Source organism: Aphelocoma coerulescens, chromosome 15 (assembly GCF_041296385.1).
Source record: "Aphelocoma coerulescens isolate FSJ_1873_10779 chromosome 15, UR_Acoe_1.0, whole genome shotgun sequence".
Classification (NCBI taxonomy): Eukaryota; Metazoa; Chordata; class Aves; order Passeriformes; family Corvidae; genus Aphelocoma; species Aphelocoma coerulescens.
In genome coordinates, this window is record NC_091029.1 from 4,232,590 (window position 1) to 4,248,859 (window position 16,270).

The 16,270-nt window shown below is 60.0% G+C and overlaps 4 protein-coding genes across 6 annotated transcripts in view; 1 reads left to right on the forward strand and 3 right to left on the reverse strand.

Moving 5' to 3' along the window:
- The first annotated feature begins 18 nt into the window (after nucleotides 1-18).
- Nucleotides 19-2,154, forward strand: ISCU (iron-sulfur cluster assembly enzyme). The gene is made up of 5 exons (XM_069031245.1): nucleotides 19-123; nucleotides 199-312; nucleotides 535-645; nucleotides 1,282-1,360; nucleotides 1,743-2,154. The coding sequence occupies exons 1-5, from the start codon at nucleotides 40-42 to the stop codon at nucleotides 1,835-1,837; spliced, it is 483 nt and encodes a 160-aa protein (XP_068887346.1). The 5' UTR covers nucleotides 19-39; the 3' UTR covers nucleotides 1,838-2,154.
- Nucleotides 2,026-5,980, reverse strand: TMEM119 (transmembrane protein 119). The gene is given in 3 exon segments (XM_069031246.1): nucleotides 2,026-4,711; nucleotides 5,678-5,787; nucleotides 5,789-5,980. Coding segments are annotated over 3 exon segments (1,074 nt in total). The 3' UTR covers nucleotides 2,026-3,939.
- A 3,400-nt stretch (nucleotides 5,981-9,380) lies between these two features.
- On the reverse strand, nucleotides 9,381-11,933 carry SELPLG (selectin P ligand). Its single transcript, XM_069030835.1, has 2 exons — nucleotides 11,759-11,933; nucleotides 9,381-10,990 (listed from the first exon to the last, which is right to left on the reverse strand). Exon 2 carries the CDS (start codon nucleotides 10,983-10,985, stop codon nucleotides 9,792-9,794), a length of 1,194 nt encoding a protein of 397 aa, XP_068886936.1. The 5' UTR covers nucleotides 10,986-10,990; nucleotides 11,759-11,933; the 3' UTR covers nucleotides 9,381-9,791.
- A 1,242-nt stretch (nucleotides 11,934-13,175) lies between these two features.
- The window catches only part of CORO1C (coronin 1C), a 47,734-nt gene continuing 44,639 nt past the window's right edge, over nucleotides 13,176-16,270 (reverse strand). For all 3 annotated transcript variants that reach the window (XM_069030467.1, XM_069030468.1, XM_069030469.1), the window contains exon 11: nucleotides 13,176-15,715. In XM_069030467.1, the coding sequence (XP_068886568.1) occupies nucleotides 15,596-15,715 (120 nt within the window). In that variant the 3' untranslated portion in view covers nucleotides 13,176-15,595. The remainder of the gene's footprint in view (nucleotides 15,716-16,270) is intronic.

A 16,270-nucleotide genomic window follows, 5' to 3' on the forward strand; every position in this document is an offset into this window, starting at 1 on the left:
TTATAAAAGGGACTCGGGCGGCGCCATCCCTCAGTCAAGATGGCGGCGCTGAGGGCGGCGGGGGCGGCGCTGCTGCGACCCCGGCCCGGGCCGGCCCCGGCCGCGCTGGGCTACCACAAGAAGGTGAGGGGCGAGCGGAACACGGGGAGGGGCGGGGGGGGGTGTGGGGTGGCCTTCGCTGACGCCGTATCTTGGCAGGTGGTGGATCACTACGAGAACCCGCGCAACGTCGGCTCCCTCGACCGCAATGCCAAGAACGTGGGCACCGGCCTGGTGGGCGCCCCGGCCTGCGGCGATGTCATGAAGCTGCAGGTGACCTTGGGGACCTGCTGGCACCTGGGTGGGGTCACATGGGGCTGCTGCGAGGGACAAACTTGCCCGTGTCCCCTCAGGGGACAGGACGGGCTTCCCTCACACCCGCCCTGCCCGTGCCCTGTGCCCGGGGCAGGGCCAGCCCCGCTACCCGGGGCCCATGGTGGAGGGACCTGGCTGAGCTGAACCGGGCGCTAAAGTGTCCCCAAAATGCTCCCGCAGGTGGAAGTGGACGAGAACGGCAGGATTGTGGATGCCCGCTTCAAAACTTTCGGCTGCGGCTCGGCCATCGCCTCCAGCTCGCTGGCCACGGAGTGGGTCAAAGGGAAAACGGTGAGGGAGCTCCGGGAAAGCTTCACAGCTTCCCACGCACCTGTGTTCTCTGTTGGGATCACGTAGGAAGTGCTCTCCAGGGAATCCCTGCACTGCTTCGTGCTGTAGAAGTGACTGCCAGCAGTGCCAGGGCTTCAGTTGTAGGGCAATAATTGTTTTTTTACAACAACCATTAAGGTTGGAAAAGCCCTCTAAGAACATCAAGTCCAACCATTCCCCCAGCACTGCCAGGTCCACCACTAACCATGTCCCAGGTGCCACATCCACATTGTTTTTGGACAATTCCAGGGACAGTGATTCCACCACAGAGCTATTTGGTGTCTTATACAATGAGCATAACCAGGCTGAGGGCAGAAATTTTAATTATTGAGAGCCTTTAGATCATTTAGATTGGTTTTTCTGCCAGCAGTAAATGCCCCTCAGTGTTGTGATAGAGGATCAGCAGGCTTGGAGCAGCCCAGGTGGGGACAGTCTGTGACACTGATACGTCAGTCAGACATTCCTTAATTCCCACATCCCTCACTGCCCTGGGTAGCTGGGATCATTTCCCCTGTGGATTCTGCTGCCTCTGGAGCATTAAACCTTGTCAGCAAACACAAACAACAGGGCCCATGACCACCTCTGCCTGTGTTTCAGGTTGATGAAGCGCTGAAAATCAAGAACACAGATATTGCCAAGGAACTCTGCCTTCCCCCTGTCAAACTGCACTGCTCCAGTAAGTAAAAGCCCTGCATCCCAGGTACTGTAGGAACAGCACAGATGCTTCTGGATGCTGTTTTCCAAACAGTTTCTTGTTCAGATTTCAGGGTTAATTCCAGAGTTTTCAGATCTCTTCAATATTTTGGAGCCCGTGGCTCAGCAGGCTGAAAACAAATGATCAGATTCTGAATGTATTATTATCTGAAGTTGTATTACATGAATTCAGCCTTACAGAAATTCAGTATTTTAGGAATTCCATTCAGATTCTACTCCTAAGATCAATCTGTGCTTGCTTGTCTTGTTTGCTCACTGCTGCCTGCTTTTGTTTCTACCTCATCTTACATCCTAAAAGCCCCTGAATTGTCCTTAAAATCCTCTTTTTATTTTTCCCTTTGCAGTGCTGGCTGAAGACGCCATCAAGGCTGCCTTGGCTGATTACAAACTGAAGCAGGATTCAAGCAAAGAATCCGACAAAAAAGCCGACAATGCCTGAACTGCTTGCACAGCTTCCCCTCCTCCCTCCTCACTCTGCAGTGCAATTCCCGAGCTGTAGTAGGACCCTGTGCACTACTCAAGCTGTAAGATACGCACAAGTTACGCACAACGTGTCCCTGTGGTGTCCAGCCACTCCGTAGTGCTCACAACAGCCAGGATGGGCTCCTGTCCCCTTGGGAATGCCGCGGGAAGACTCTGCTCTGGAGACACAACCCCGCTGTCTGGTACTGCAAGGGCTGCACTTTTTTTGGTTTGGTTTTTTTTTTTTGGGAAGATGTCTAGTTTTGCCTAATATTTTATGGAATTTAGTGGGAAGTGTTGTCTTGGTGTGGATGTGTCTGTGGGAGCTGTGGGGCCGCCCTTGGCTCCGGCGGGGTTGATTTCGCAATCCGGGGGCAAATTCCTGCTCTCGGAATTCTTTGCAGGTGCCAAAGGGAAAAGTGGTGGAAGGAAAGGAAACACTTGTGGTTTCTGCTCCTATCCTGTCACCACTTAGTTTTTGAAGCTCCTGTTTGAGGCACAGCCTGAATTTTGGGGTGTTTTCCCTAAGAATTCCACTTCACACTCACCAGGTGCTCTGTTACAGCTGTAAATCCTGGGCTAGAGGAGGGTATCCCTGCCCAAGGAAGGGGTTTGCAACTGGATGAGCTTTAAGGTCCCTTCCAACCCAAACCACTCCAGGATTCTCTAAAATGCACCCTCAGACTGGAACCCTGGTGGGGGATAGCAGAGCTGGAATGCTCTGAAGGGGAGCTCCCACGGTTCCTCTTTTCCAGGGAAATATTTCCGAACCAAGCAGACAACACACGGGAAAACTTCACCTTTTTACCTTCCAACCCCCCCCACAAGACACCTCACTTCCCATTTTTCATACTGAGGGCATTGTTAAACACTTAAAACCACATTTTAAAAAATAATTGTCTCGTTCTGCTGCATCTGGGCACAGTATTTGTAACTTTTAACACAGAGGTCACATGTTGCTGCTGAGTTTGTCACTCACAAGGTCCCTCTTGTGGTTCCTCGGCTCCTGGCACCCTCCAGCAGTGAGGAACGTGCACCTCTCTCTCATGGAACAACCCTGCTATTTCCCAGTTTCACATCTGCGTCGGGGCAGAATCAGCTCTTTGTGGTAGCACGTTCTTCCAAAGGGAAGCTTGTCCTGAGGCAGGGATGTGATGGGATAAAACACAGGGATACAGGAGGTTGCAAGGATACAGGGATGTGCTGCTTTTGAGGCAGAACAGCCTCTCCCACCTTCCAGGTTTCCCTGCTGTTCCCACTGGAGCAGCTGCACCCAGTGCCGTGGCTGAGTCGCCCACAGCCCCCCCCTTTGCCCTCCCGCCCACAGCTGTGGGTACAAGATAAAGGTTTCCTGGAAGTGGCATGTGATGTGCTGATCTGAGGATTGATAACACCCTCCCCAGGGTTCCCCTGCCCCTGGAGCCCAATCCAGCAGTGCCCCTGGAGGAGCACAGGGACACAGGGACTGTCCCCTGGCCACCCCATGGCTGCAGAGACACACAGGAGAGGAGCTGTGCAGAGGAAGTGTTTATTTCTAGCTGAAGGGGTTTAGGAAATGAGGCAGAAATCCAGCTGGGCTCTGGGGTGAAAGAAGGAAAGGAGGGTCCTTGTCCCTAAATCCTCATCCCTCCTCCCCTCGGGTGGCCATGGGCAAAGCTGCCCCATGTCCTACAGACCTCCAGCCCTGGTCCCATCCCTCTTCCCAGAGGGACACAGCTCCCAGCCAGGCGCCAGGCACGGACCAGGCTGCTGCTGATTATTAAAATCACGTTTGGGAGGAAGCTGGTGGCACACTGCAGGCAGGGCTGGAGCTGGGGGGATGCACCCCCCCAGTGCTTGGGGTGGGAGAAGCCCCTTGGTCAGCAGGAGTGGGGCTGACAGCATTCCAGCACTGGGGAAAACCACCAGCTGGCAAATCCCCCCCCATGAGCATCCCATCAGCACGAGGTCAGGGGAGGGAATGGGATCTTCATCGGGGCTCCCTTGAGCCACCACGTACATACAGAGCCTCATCCACCATGTCCATTGTGTGTCCCGAGCCAGCAGCTCCTCAGGCTTGCCCAGGACCGTGTCCCTGCCTCACATTCCAGAGGGGGCCTGGGAGCCATCCTGGGGTGCATCAGGGGTCTCCTTGCCTCCTGCGCTCGCCTCTTCCTCCGCGCCGGGATTTTGGGCAGGGGGCTTGGGTTGCTCATCCCCCAACTTCTTCCTTCCTTCCTTCTCTTCCTCCTCTTCCTCCTCCTGAGGGGAATTGTGCTCACCCCGGGCCCCATTGGCCAGCGGCGCCTTGGGGGGGGATTTGAGGTTCTGGGCAGCAGCCAGGATGTCCGCCTGGAGCTGCCGGCTGCCGTCCAGCGGCTCCTCCGCGCCGGCCTCGGGCGCTTTCTCGGGCACCTCGCTGAACGCCCGTGCTCCCCCCGACTTGTCCCGCTCATCCACGTATTTTTTCTTGGGAAAGGAGGAGGGATAGTAGGCGGAGGCCTTGTGCTTCTGCCGGACGATGACGGCAGCGCAGATGATGAAGAGGAGGACAAAGGACAGTGAGCCCACCACCACCACCAGCAGCAGGTACTCCTTGAAGAAGTCCACCAGCCCGTCCAGCACACCCGGCGCCGAGCTGTTGGTCACCGTGGTCCCCGGCGCGTCCCCCACCGTGGGGCTGATCCGGGGGGTCACGGGCTGGGCGGGCAGCGTGGCCGACGCCTCATCCCCGTCCCCGCTGCCCGCGGGCTCCGGCAGCACCGGGCGGTGCCGCGGGGCTGCCGCCTGTGCCGGGGCCACCGCCAGCAGCACCAAGAGCAGCAACCACGCACCCATGGCCGAGCCCATTCCTGGGATTCGTGCAGGGGACCTGTGGGATGCAGAGGGGAGAGGGACACGTTAATACCCCAACAGAGCGAGCCCCCCGAGCCCTTCCCCAGGCCAGCCCCCCCCACCCGCCCGAGTTTCCTTATGGAAGGAGAAAGGCAGCTCCGGTTTTCTTGCCCTGACAGAGCGAGGGGCTCCGTTTGTTTTCCAAGGGCGCAGCTGGAAGCCAGCTGGGTGGGATTGCTCAAGGCCGGGGGACCGGGGCTGCTGCCAGCACCCGGCTCCAGACAACGGTCATTTGGCTGATTAGAGAATTCCTGAAAAATGGAGGTTTGCAGTGGAAACTTTGACACAGGGAATGCTACAAAGGGGCCGGGCCTGGTGCAAGAGGCATTTCCCAACCGCCCGTCCCAGACCGTTAATTCCCAGCTGGAGCACAGCTAAAAATAGGTTGGGGCAGGATTTCACCCCAGTTCCACCATGGTGGTTGAGTGAAGCTGGGAAGGGGTGCAGGATAAAGGGGCAGCCCCAGAGCTGGGGTGCAGGGAATGGGGGTCCCAGGGGTCCTTGGCTGCCTGAGTGTCCCTGGTGAAGGGGGGAAGGTCGGCTCCGTCCCCGTGCTGTGCTCCTTGCCTGGATCTGCCCTGTTCCACAGCCCACGGTGTGCTGTAGGACATGGGACACGTACTTCCCACCCTAGAGCGATGACCGGGGTGAACCCCTGGGCAGGCTCTGCACCCCACGGGATTTGGGAGAGGGACGTGACCGTCCCCACCACGTCGCGAGACATTCCCGAGGGACATCACCGCGTGCCACGCCACGTAACGCCATCGAGCCGTTCCCAGGGCTCTTCCCCTCCACACAGCTCCGTGGGGAGGTCTCAGGAAACAGCTCCCCAGGTCCATCAGCAGGGACCCCCCCATGACAATTCCCCAACCTCAGGCTCCCCAAATCCCAACCCACATCCCATTTTCCCCCCGAACAAACCCAAGCCAGCAGCTCTGCAGACCGGGAGGGACTCCAGCAGCAGGATTTGGCTTCCAGGCTCTTTCCCGGCTGCACAGTCTGGTTTCCATTAATCCAGAGCAAACAAACGGCAGCAGAGGTGGGAGGTGGCCCTGGACCCCCGACCCTCCCAGCTCCCCATGGGCACTGCTGCGGCTGTGGGGTCACAGCACTGACCAGCACTGGGAGAGTGAAGGGCTTGGGGGGCTGGGATGAGCCCCTTCATCCTCCCCTTCACCACAGACAGGGGCCCCTTGGTGGGAAAGGGGTCCCGGGATAGGGACGGCATCAGTTCCTCGGCAGCCATCGGAGCTGAGGAGGAGCCGCGGCCATGGAGGGGCTGAGCAAAGCCCAAAGCAGTGCCAAGAGCAGGGCCCGGCACCGTGGGCATTACCAGCCCCCCAACCCCATTCCAACCCCATCCTTGCCCATCCCCGAACCCACAGCTCGTCCCCAGCTCCGCTTCCCTCTGCTTCCCAACCGCTCCAGAAATTCACAATTTCGGTGTTGTCCAGACGCGGCACGCTCCGATTCCTGCCTGGGAATGCAGCCATGTGGCCGACTCCATCCCGTGTCCCTCTGTGGGGACATTGCCCAGCCCTCAGCGCAGCACCCCCGGCTGTGGGACAGCCTGTGCCCTGCTCCAGAGCCACCCCAAGATCGGGGAGCAGCCTGGCACACCCAGTGGGATCCTCACCTTGCCCGCAGCCGGCGGGAGGGAGCCGGGAAGACGGGATCTGTCCCACACACCTCGAGCCCCTTTCTGCTGCCTGCTGGGATGGAGCCTCCTCCTTCTCCCTCTTCTCCTCCTCCTTCTCCTCCTCCTCCTGCGTCGCAGCCCGGGACCAGCTTGTTCTCATTAAGGCCGGGATGGGGAGGGGGTGTGGGAGGCCAGGGAAGGGCAGGCAGCCCTCAGCCCCCTCCCAGATGAACTCCAGCTGGGGCTGAGGGTGTTTCCTGGCTTATCCCGTCAGCAAAGGAGCCCTGGTGCCCCCCATCATCAACCCTGGAAGGGGCCACATTTTGGGGTGCAAGTGGGGATGGGGTCACACAGGGTGTTGTTGCAAAGATGTTTTTATCCACGAAGGTGGGGGTAAAGCCCCATCCGAGGGTCCAAGGGGGGCAGTGAGGGATGTGGGCTCAGTGCCCTGGCATTATTGAGGCAGTGGGGCAAACGTGGCTTGGGACCACCCCCCCCTAAATTCAGGAGAACATTTCCTAAACATCCCAGCCTGGAAATGCTCTGGCCTGGGCACCTCTGCCTTGGGCTCCAGGCAAGGATCCCCCTGGTTCCCCAGACAAACACAGCAGCTGCTCAGATCCTCAGGTCCTGGTCTCCAGTTTGGGGATCTGGGGGCATTGCTTGGGCCCCCCCCAAGCTCTGTCTCCCCCCGCCCTGGTCCTCTCGGCCTGGCCTGAGGTTGCTCAAGAGGCTGCAGCCGCTTGATGTGACCTCATCCTGTTGCTATTTTCCTCTGCTCCTCCCTGGGGACCTGCCAGACCCCCCAAAAAGCCATGGCCAGCGCTGGGGGACCGTGACCCCTGCGGAGTGGGGGGCGAGGGACTCTGTCCCCCCGACGGAGGGGAGCTGGCGCCTCTGGGGTTTCTCCGGCGTCGCCGCCGGCGTCGCGGCTCCCCGAAATAAAGGCCCCGTCCGTCTGGCTGCCCCGGCGGCTCGCAGCAGCTGCTGGGGCGGCTTTTCCCGGCCTTAAGTGCTCAGTGATGAAATCCTAGAGGGGAAGGGGGAAAGGCGAGGGGAGGCTGAGGGTGAGTTCCAGCAGCATCCGGCCCTGCTCCTGCAGCCCAGGTGGGGATGGAACTGAGATTCCCCCCCCTACACCCAGCGATGCTGGCGTTGGGCTCAATCTCCTTGTCCAGGGTCCTCTTTCCACCCTGCCCAGGGTCTGCATCCCACATCATCCAGAGTCCCCATCACTGCTCATCCAAGAACCCCATCCCACCCTAGCCAGGATCCTCATCCTGCTTTGCCCAGAGTCTCCATCCCTCCTGGTGCAGGATCTGCATCCCACCCTACCCACGGTTCCCACCCTTCACTGCTCAGAGTCCCCATCCCTCCCTGCCCAGGATTCCTCTTTCCCTCGCCCAAGATCCCCATCCCTCCCTGCCCAGTGTCCCCACCCTCGCAGCCGGGATCCCCGTCCCAGTTCCCGGTGCCAGCTCCCACCGGCCATTACGATGCCGTTTTTGCCTGCGGCCGGGCTGTCCCGGCCCCTCGGAGCTGGGCAGGGCGGGGACCGCCCGGCCCCGCTGTGTAATTTGGGGCAGCAGGAACGCAGGGCTGCTCGGGGCTGGGCTGGGCAGCGCAGCCCGCCCGGGGAACCGGCAATTTGAGGCATTTCAGCCCTGCTCTGCTTCTAATTTACTTCCCTGGGCTGCGCTTTGCTGTGCCAGCAAAATACCCGGAGGGGACCCGTCCTGCAGAGCTGCACGAGGCGTGTGGAGCTCCATGTGCAGCGTCGTGCATGGGATTGTGCCACCCACGGCCCCGTGTCACCCGCCCACAGCCCGGTGCCACCCCACCGCACGCTGCCCTCCCGCTGCCTGGCGGGATCCCTGCGGACCCTGCTGTGACACCGCGCCGGCTTCCCGTGAATTCCCGCGCCGTGAGCTGGGCGATGGCAGCCCTACAGGACCTGCCGACTGCGCCAAATAGGGCAATTCCCGGCTCCTGGCTGCCGGCTCCCGCTCCGGCGGTGGAGGAAAGTTTATCCTCGCTGGGCTCCTGCTGGAGAACGGCCGGCACAGGGCTGAGAGAGCAGGAGCAATCCCTGGGATCTGCACCCATCCAGTTCCTCGGGACACACCGGCCTCATCCTCACCGGGGGCAGAGGCCGGCTCAGCTGCTGCGGGGTGAAGCCAGAAGATGGGAGCATCCCCCTTCCCCCGTGACTGCTTTGGCTGGCAGGGCGCTGGCGTGGGGACACACTGGGACAGAGCAGGGTGGCATGAGTAGGTAGCCCATGGCCAGGGTGTGGGGACCGGCCATGGCCACTGGCTGCGGGTCCCCTGGCCCTGCTGACTCACCCATAAACATTTACATTCACAGCCGTAGCGGGGCCGTGCAGCTGCCAGGATCCAGATGGAAAATATCCCAAGCACAGCGTGAATGTAAACAGGCAGCAGGGCCGGGATGCAGGTGAATGACCACGCTGGCTATTCCCCCCAGACAGACACCCCAGAGTGGCCCTCGAGGAGGCTGCAAGCTTGGGGATGAGGGGAAGGGGATATGGACATGTGGGAATGGGAATGCTGAATCTGGCAGGGCAAGGGGTGGGGACAGAGAGATGGGGACATTGAGCCTGGTCACAGCAGGGATGGGGATGTGGGGATGGGGAGCCTGGGTGGAACAAGAATGGAAAAATGCGGACACCGAGCCTGGCAGGACAGGGCCAGTCCTGGGCCATTTCTGCTCCTCCAGGGAAGGGATCACTCGGTGGCCTGAGGGGTGACTGACACCTGCCTGAGCGGGTGAAATGGTGCGACCTTCGTTGGCCTCTCACGGATTTGTTCTCCCTTCCCTCCCATTCCCAGCCCCAGCCAGGCAAGGACAGCCAGGGCCAGCGCTGCCGGACGATGCCGATACCCTGCGGCCACCGTTCGCCTCCGGGGCTGAGCATCTGACAGGCAGCGGCAGCTCCGGAGGCGTCCTCGCCTCGCAGCGGCGACCGCAGGCAGGAACACGTTGTGCCACTCGTCCTGTCCCCGTCCCCCGGCGTTTCCGCCCCGTCCCCGCCGACCTTCCAGCGCCCATGAGGCCGAGCCTACGCGGGAAGGAGGTCCCGGGGGCTGCGGTCCCGTCCCCGAGGTCCCGGGGTCTGGTCCCTGCAGCGGGTTTCGTTTCTGCGCCCCCAGGGGGCTGAGGGGGAGGATGGAGAAGCGAAATGTTGGCAGCAGGATGTGGGCAGGCGGCGGGGCAGGGAGGGGGCTGCCAGGAAGAGACCACCATGTCCGGGGTAACGCTTTAATGGGATGGGCCTCGAGGGCTGAGCTGGCCGCGGGGGAGCAGCTCCGTCACACTGGTCCAAGCTAAAACACCGGGGAACGCCCGCGGCTCCACCGGGAGCAGCGCTGCGGGATGCAGGAGCCATCCCTGGGGCTCAGGAGTGCTCCGGCAGGAAGCTGCTGAGAGTCAGGTTGTCTCCATCGGGCTCGGAGCTGCCGTCGGGCACCAGCAGCTTGTGCCGCCGGGCCGGGACAGGCCGGGGGCCGGCGGCCGCCTCGGCGTCGGGCAGGAGCGAGGAGATGCAAACCATCTCGGTGCGGCTGAACTGGCGCTGCCCCGTCCGCGCCCGCCGCCACAGCAGTGCCCCCAGCACCCCCGTGCACACCAGGAAGGTGGCGGCCACCAGCCCCAGCAGCAGGATGGCCAGCAGGCACTTGCTCATCATCCCGCTGGGCTCCCAGGGCACCGCGGTGCCCGCCGGCGTCGTGTCCCAAGGGGCCGGGAGGGTCGGTGCAGGCGGAGCTCCGGATTTCTTGGGTTTCCTGTGGCCCGTGGTGGTGAGGACAAAGGCTGGGGGGGCTGTCGAGCGCAGCCCCGAGGAGGAGCTGCTGTTCAGGCCATCCGTCGCTGTCCCCTCCTCGATGGGTGACGTGAGCCAGCTGGGGGTGGTGGTGGCGATGCTCTTTTGGGGTGCTGACGGTGGGCCAGGCTCCGAGGCCGGCAGCAGATCGGGATCAGGGGAATCGGTCTCATCCATGGACTCAGCTGTGGTTGGCATGAGTGCCTTGGTGCTGTGTGCTGGTGGTGGGGCAGAGCTCAGGAGAAGGTCGGGATCAGGGGGATCTGTCTCATCCATGGGATCAGCTGTGGTGGGCACTAGAGGCACCCGGAGCAGGGCGGTGCTGGCGCTGGGCGCTGCTGGTGACACAGAGTCCTCCAGTAAGTTGGGAGAAAGGGTATCTGTCTCATCAGGCTCAGCCGTGGTGGACACTGCAAGCACCTGGGGCAGGCTGGTGTTGGTGCTGGGCACTGGTGCTGCAGGGCTCAGGAGCAGCTCAGGCTCGGGGGAATCATCCATGGGATCGGCTGTGGTTGGCACCCGGAGCAGGCTGGCCTTGCTGCCGGGTGCTGGTGGTGGCACAGAGCCACCATCGCTCTTGTCACTGCTGATCATCGTGGTGGCACTGGGCGCCTGCCCACTGTCATCCCTCTTCCCACGGGAGAGGGGCAGGGGCTTGGCTGTCCCCCAGACCCACTGCCCGCCCTGGGGCAGCCCCGGCAGCTCAGCCCCACATGCCTGCAGGGGGATCAGCACCAGCAGCAGCAGCATGGCCTGGCACAGCGCCATAGGACCTGCAGGGGACAGAAAGGGTGGGTGGCATCGGGGTCCTGCTCCCCATGGGAGGATGCTGAGTGTGGAACTGCCCCAATGTGGGATCGCACTCCAGCCAAGGATCCTTCTCCCCTCCTGGAGAGGGGCCCTCGGGTTTGGGGGGGATGGAAGATGCGCCCAGCGACCTCCTCCTGCTACAGCCGCCACCTGCGGGAGATCTGTTCCGCTCCAGGGGCAAGTTTTGATAAGGAAGTTGAACGTCTGGAAATGGGAAATCAGCCGCGATGGAGGTGGCTGCTGCGGGTCGGGGCAGTTGCGGGATGAGTCTCCGTGTGGAAATGAAACCACAGGGATGTCACCCACGTTTGGACAGACCCCGCCGGGGTGCCCGTCCTCCCCCTCCACCCACTGGGCTGGCACAGGGTTCCAGGGCTGAGGCCACCATGAGCCGGCGCCTCCGTGCTGGAGCAGGAGAGGCAAATCCACCCCAAACTCACCGCAAACCCCCCCATTCCATCTGTCCGTCACCAACTCCCCCCGCCTCGGCAGCCGCGGTGGGCGGAAGCCACCGAGGTCCCTGCAGATCGGCACCCAGCAGCATCCAGACACGGCTCAATGCTCCGAGCATCCCAAGGAGGCTCCCACATACCCAAAGCACCCACCCGCCTCCCAAAAACCCCAGGAACCAGCACGGAGCGCGGCACCCTCAGGGACCCCGAGCACCCCCTTTGCACCCAGAGCATCCCCGGGGCCGAGCCCCGCTCCAGCAGCTCCCCACCAGGGCTCACCTGTGCTGATGGACGCGGCGGGATCCCGACTGCAGGATCCACCGGCGAGGGCCTGGCACGGGGGGCGAGGGCAGCCCTGGCACCGGCACCCGCGGGGCGTCGTGGGCCACCCTCCGCCTGCACCTCCCGCCGGGCGGGGAAGGGAGGGAGCGCGGAAGGGCGGCTGCGGTTTCGAGAGCCCGTGGGGGAAGGACGTCACGCCGAGAGTGGGGCCACCGAGGGCTGGGGGCTGCGGGCACCCCCCGGGGAGGGTGGCAGGGGGTGGGCTACACCCCAAAGAGGGGCCTCTTGCCCTGGTGGGAGCCCCCGGCTCGGCCCCACCGGCGGCCCCGCGGAGCTGCTGCGCGCCGGGGCTGGCGTCGCCCCGAAAGCAGAAGTGACGGCGAACCTGGTACTGCCACCCCCGGGCACGGTGTGGGCATGGCCAGGGAGGGGGGAACGATGCCCTGAGGTACCTCAGCACCGGGAAACGCCCCGACATGCGGGGAGGAGGTTGAGGCCCTGACTTGATGTTTTGCACAGCCCTTGTGCCGGGCTCCTTCTCTCTGCACCATCCCCAGGATGCTCGCAGGGGCTCCCGGGGGGCTGCTGGGTGTTGTCCTGGGTGTTGTCCCTGGCCTTGGCACGACAGGAAACCCCTCGCCCCAACCGCAGGCTCCGGGCGGGAGGCGCAGCCGCAGCCGCAGGAAGGTGCTGCAAGAGGCACATCCGCAGGAACGGGCTCGGGGTGCCAACAACCCCCCGCCCCCGGAAACCCCAGCCCGTCCCTGCTCCGAAACACCTGGCCAGGGGGCTGGAAGAGGGAAGAAATGCGGCTCAGGTCTGTGGGATGAGCATCCCTGGGATGGATCCATGGTGCCCAGGGAGCGTTGCCTCTCTGGGAGCATCCCTGCCCGGCTTTGGGGTGGTGCCCGGGTCGGGGTGTTCCGGAGGTGGTTGTGCAACAGCCCCTGAAACGCCGCAGCCCTGAGAAAGCTCAAACCTGGGCGGAGTAAATGATGCTGTTTCCAGCCCAGGCTCTGTGTCATTGCAGACTTCCCGCTCCCTGGAAGCAAGTTTCACCTGGGAAGAGCAGAAGGAGCCCCTCCAGCTCCAGGGCAGTTCCCAAGCAGGGCTGTTCCTTCCTGGGAACACATCACCCCCACCCACCCCGAGCCCCCCCAGCCCGTCTGTGCCATCACATCCCACATCCAGCCAAACTCTTGGGTTCATCACTGGGAAGCACCAGGAGGATTCCACGTGCGACCCCAGGGATGGGCCCTGGCTCTCCTGGGACAGGAGCAGAGTCCCCAAGGACCCCCTCAGCCACAACCCCCCCACTGAAGTGTCCAGCATTCAATATCCCGGTTATCAATCACACCTGGAATGCTGAGGGCAGGCGCAGGACGCCGAGAGCCAAAGGAAAAGCCAAGCAGAGGCAGTTTATAATCAATGACTTTTATCTTTTGAAAATGGAAGCAAATATTTGGACAGATACTCTGGCCGCTCTATAAGAGCACATCTTTCCGGACTGGGCTGGTTCTCTCCCGGGATATCACGGCTACAAAAAGCTTCAGGCACTGACTCCGGTTGAGCCTGGCGAGGCATCAGTTCATTTAAATAAAATACAGGCTAGGAACTAAAATCTCCCACAACCCCACCCCCGGGCATCTCAATCCAGCGGCTCCCAAAAACTGATTTCCCTCCAATGTTAGGAACAAACCCGAGGTCCCCAAGCACACAACCCTGAAGTCACACGTACAAATCAACACAGAAATCACCACTGTGGGGAGAACGACCTTCGGGTTTTTGGGTTCCAAAAGAAAAAAAAAAAATCCATAAAAATACACATCTCAGGCATTTACTGCAATACAGAAACATCACCAAACAGCCAAAGAACCCGGAGCGGCCGGATTGTGGATCCACGGGCACAGGGCAGGGGATGCCACTTGTCCTTAAAACACAGAAATCCCACTTTTCTGAAGCTTTCCTGCTCTGCAATCCCACCACATCCTCTGTCTCCTCCATCCCGTCCTCGTGCCTCTCCAGCTACGTCCCCCGGCCGATTCCGCCTCCACGCACACATCCCTCCACAACAGGGAATCCTGAACCTGGAAGTTCTGAACATGCAAACACTGGGAAAAATGGAAAATCGTAGAATTCCTAGCTAAAACTAATGGAAAATAAAAAAAATCAATCACTTCAGCCTGGACAAAGGGGCTCGTGTCCGCTGGGATGCTCCACGTGGGGGACGCTCCGCACACACGGAGCTGCCACAGGGACAGAGTCCAGCTGGGATAGGGATCAGGAGCTCTCTGATGGTCTTTGCCCACCTATGGATTCAGGATGGGTTGTCAGCACTCCCTGGTGCTGCAGGGATGGGCTGTGCTGGGATGGGCAGCACTGGTCCTGCCTGGCACAGCTTTCCAGGGTGTCCTGGATCCCATTCCCAGCACAAGGACACAGCTGGGAGCAGGGAGCCAGCCTGCCCCATATCCCTGACAGCTCCTTTGCAGGGGAGACCCCACCTGAGCAGAGCTGTGCTGAGCTGAGCTTCCATGGAATTCTAGGAGGAGCTCGCTCGCCAGCCCGGAGAACTCACAGGGTCTTTCCCTGGAGGATCCCAGAGAAACCAGTTCTCCAAACTGGGATCAAATCCACCCTCCCAGTCCCTTCTGCTCTGAAGGACTGGGAGTGCAGGAGGTGGGGTTGGGGGTTACTCATCTGATCCGGGAACAAATCCTTTCCTGCAAAGCTTTCCAGCATGGCAGGGTGGGAGGCAGGAATGGGAATGATGGACAGGAGAAAACAAATGATAAAAAAAATAACAACAGAGGCGTTTTGTTTGTGGAGAATCATCATGGAAAAATCACCTTCCTGCTGCTCGTGCTGCCTTGGAAAATTCCTATCATCAGCACTGGTGTGAGGGGCTGACTCGGATTCCAAAAGCTCCCTAAAATCCATGAGCTGAGGGGGCAGGAACAAGGATTTACAGCAACTGCTGGCATCCCACAGCTCACCTGGAACTCCATGCTCCATGGATAAAAACATTCCTGCATGGAAGTCAGTTCTGCCTTGAAATGGAAATAAAAATCAGCAAGTAAAACACGTGAGTTTGGTCACAGAATCAAACCTTGGGATTGTATCAAAATGGGAACGTGGTGCTGGCTTCAAACTTCAGTAGGAAATAAATCCCCTCATTCAGAATGATAAATTTGTATTTTTCTGGGGCTGGGGACACGTTGTGGAGCAGGAAGGGCAGCTCATCCCATCTCCAAGGGGTCTCCACAGGGAAGGCAAGGGAATGGAAGGGAACCCACCTGACTGTTCCAAATGGAGGATTTATACAAAATAGCTTCAGCTTTGTTCTCTGCACAGTGTAAACACCCCCCACACCCCCTGTCCCTTGGAATGGAAACACAAATACTGCAAAAGTGGCAAATAAGAAAAATAAAAGCGATTTTTTTTTCTATTTTTTGGCAACTTTAAAAAAAAAAAAAAAGAAAAAGTGGTTAAGAACAATGTGGTGTTGGTCCCTAAATCTAGAAAAAAAAGATATTTGGGCATGACATTGGAAGTCAAGAATGGATTCGTTTTTCAAGGATTCATCATAACATCTGGAAAAAAAAAACAAACCAACAAAAAAACCCTGTAAAAGTAGCACTTCTTGTTTTTGACACAGTCACAGAAACTCATCGGAACATCAGGAAACGAAAAAAATCTTTCACTAAAAAGCTTGGCTTGAAATCATCGGCTCTCGTTGACGTGGATTTAGGAGAACAGGAAAGCTCGTACTGGAATGCTGCAGGCTGCTGCTGGCTGAACTGGGAGCTGGGATGTGCCTGGGCTGGGGCCCCGTCAGTCCGCGATCTTGGCCATCTGCTGCTCCAGCTTGGAGATGCGCTCGTCCTGGTTGGAGATCGTGTCCTTGATGGATTTCAGCTCCTTCAAAATCTCGTCCAATTTGGCGTCGTTTTGCTGGAAGACAAAACAGGAGTGAGGAGAGCTCTGGAGTTTTCCAAGGAAAGGGCTCCTCCCAGTGGGATTGTTGGAGGGATGAGGGTGTGACACAGACTCTGGAGCAGTTGGGATGCTCAGGGCATGCATGGAGCAGCATCTCCAGCAGCAGCAGTGCACCCAGGCAGGAGCAGTACCTGCTCTTAAACCACACTTTCCTCTGTGTCCCAAAGGACACGGTTTGAGGACAGGGATTTGTGGTGAACAAGGTGCTGGGGCTGGGTTATGGTTGGGCTTGGGGATCTCAAAGGTCTTTTCCCAACCTCAATGGTTCTGTGATTTAGAAAAAACAATTCCCAGTAATCTTCCATTTCTACAGAAACATCACAGAATCATGGAATATCCTGAGTTGGAAAGGACCCACAAGGATCATCAGCCCAGCCCCTGGCCCTGCACAGACACTCCAACAACCCCACCCTGGGCATCCCTGGCAGCGCTGTCCAAACACTCCTGGAGCTCTGGCAGCCTCGGGGCCGTGCCCATTCCCTGGGGAGCCTGGGCAGTGCCCAGCACCCT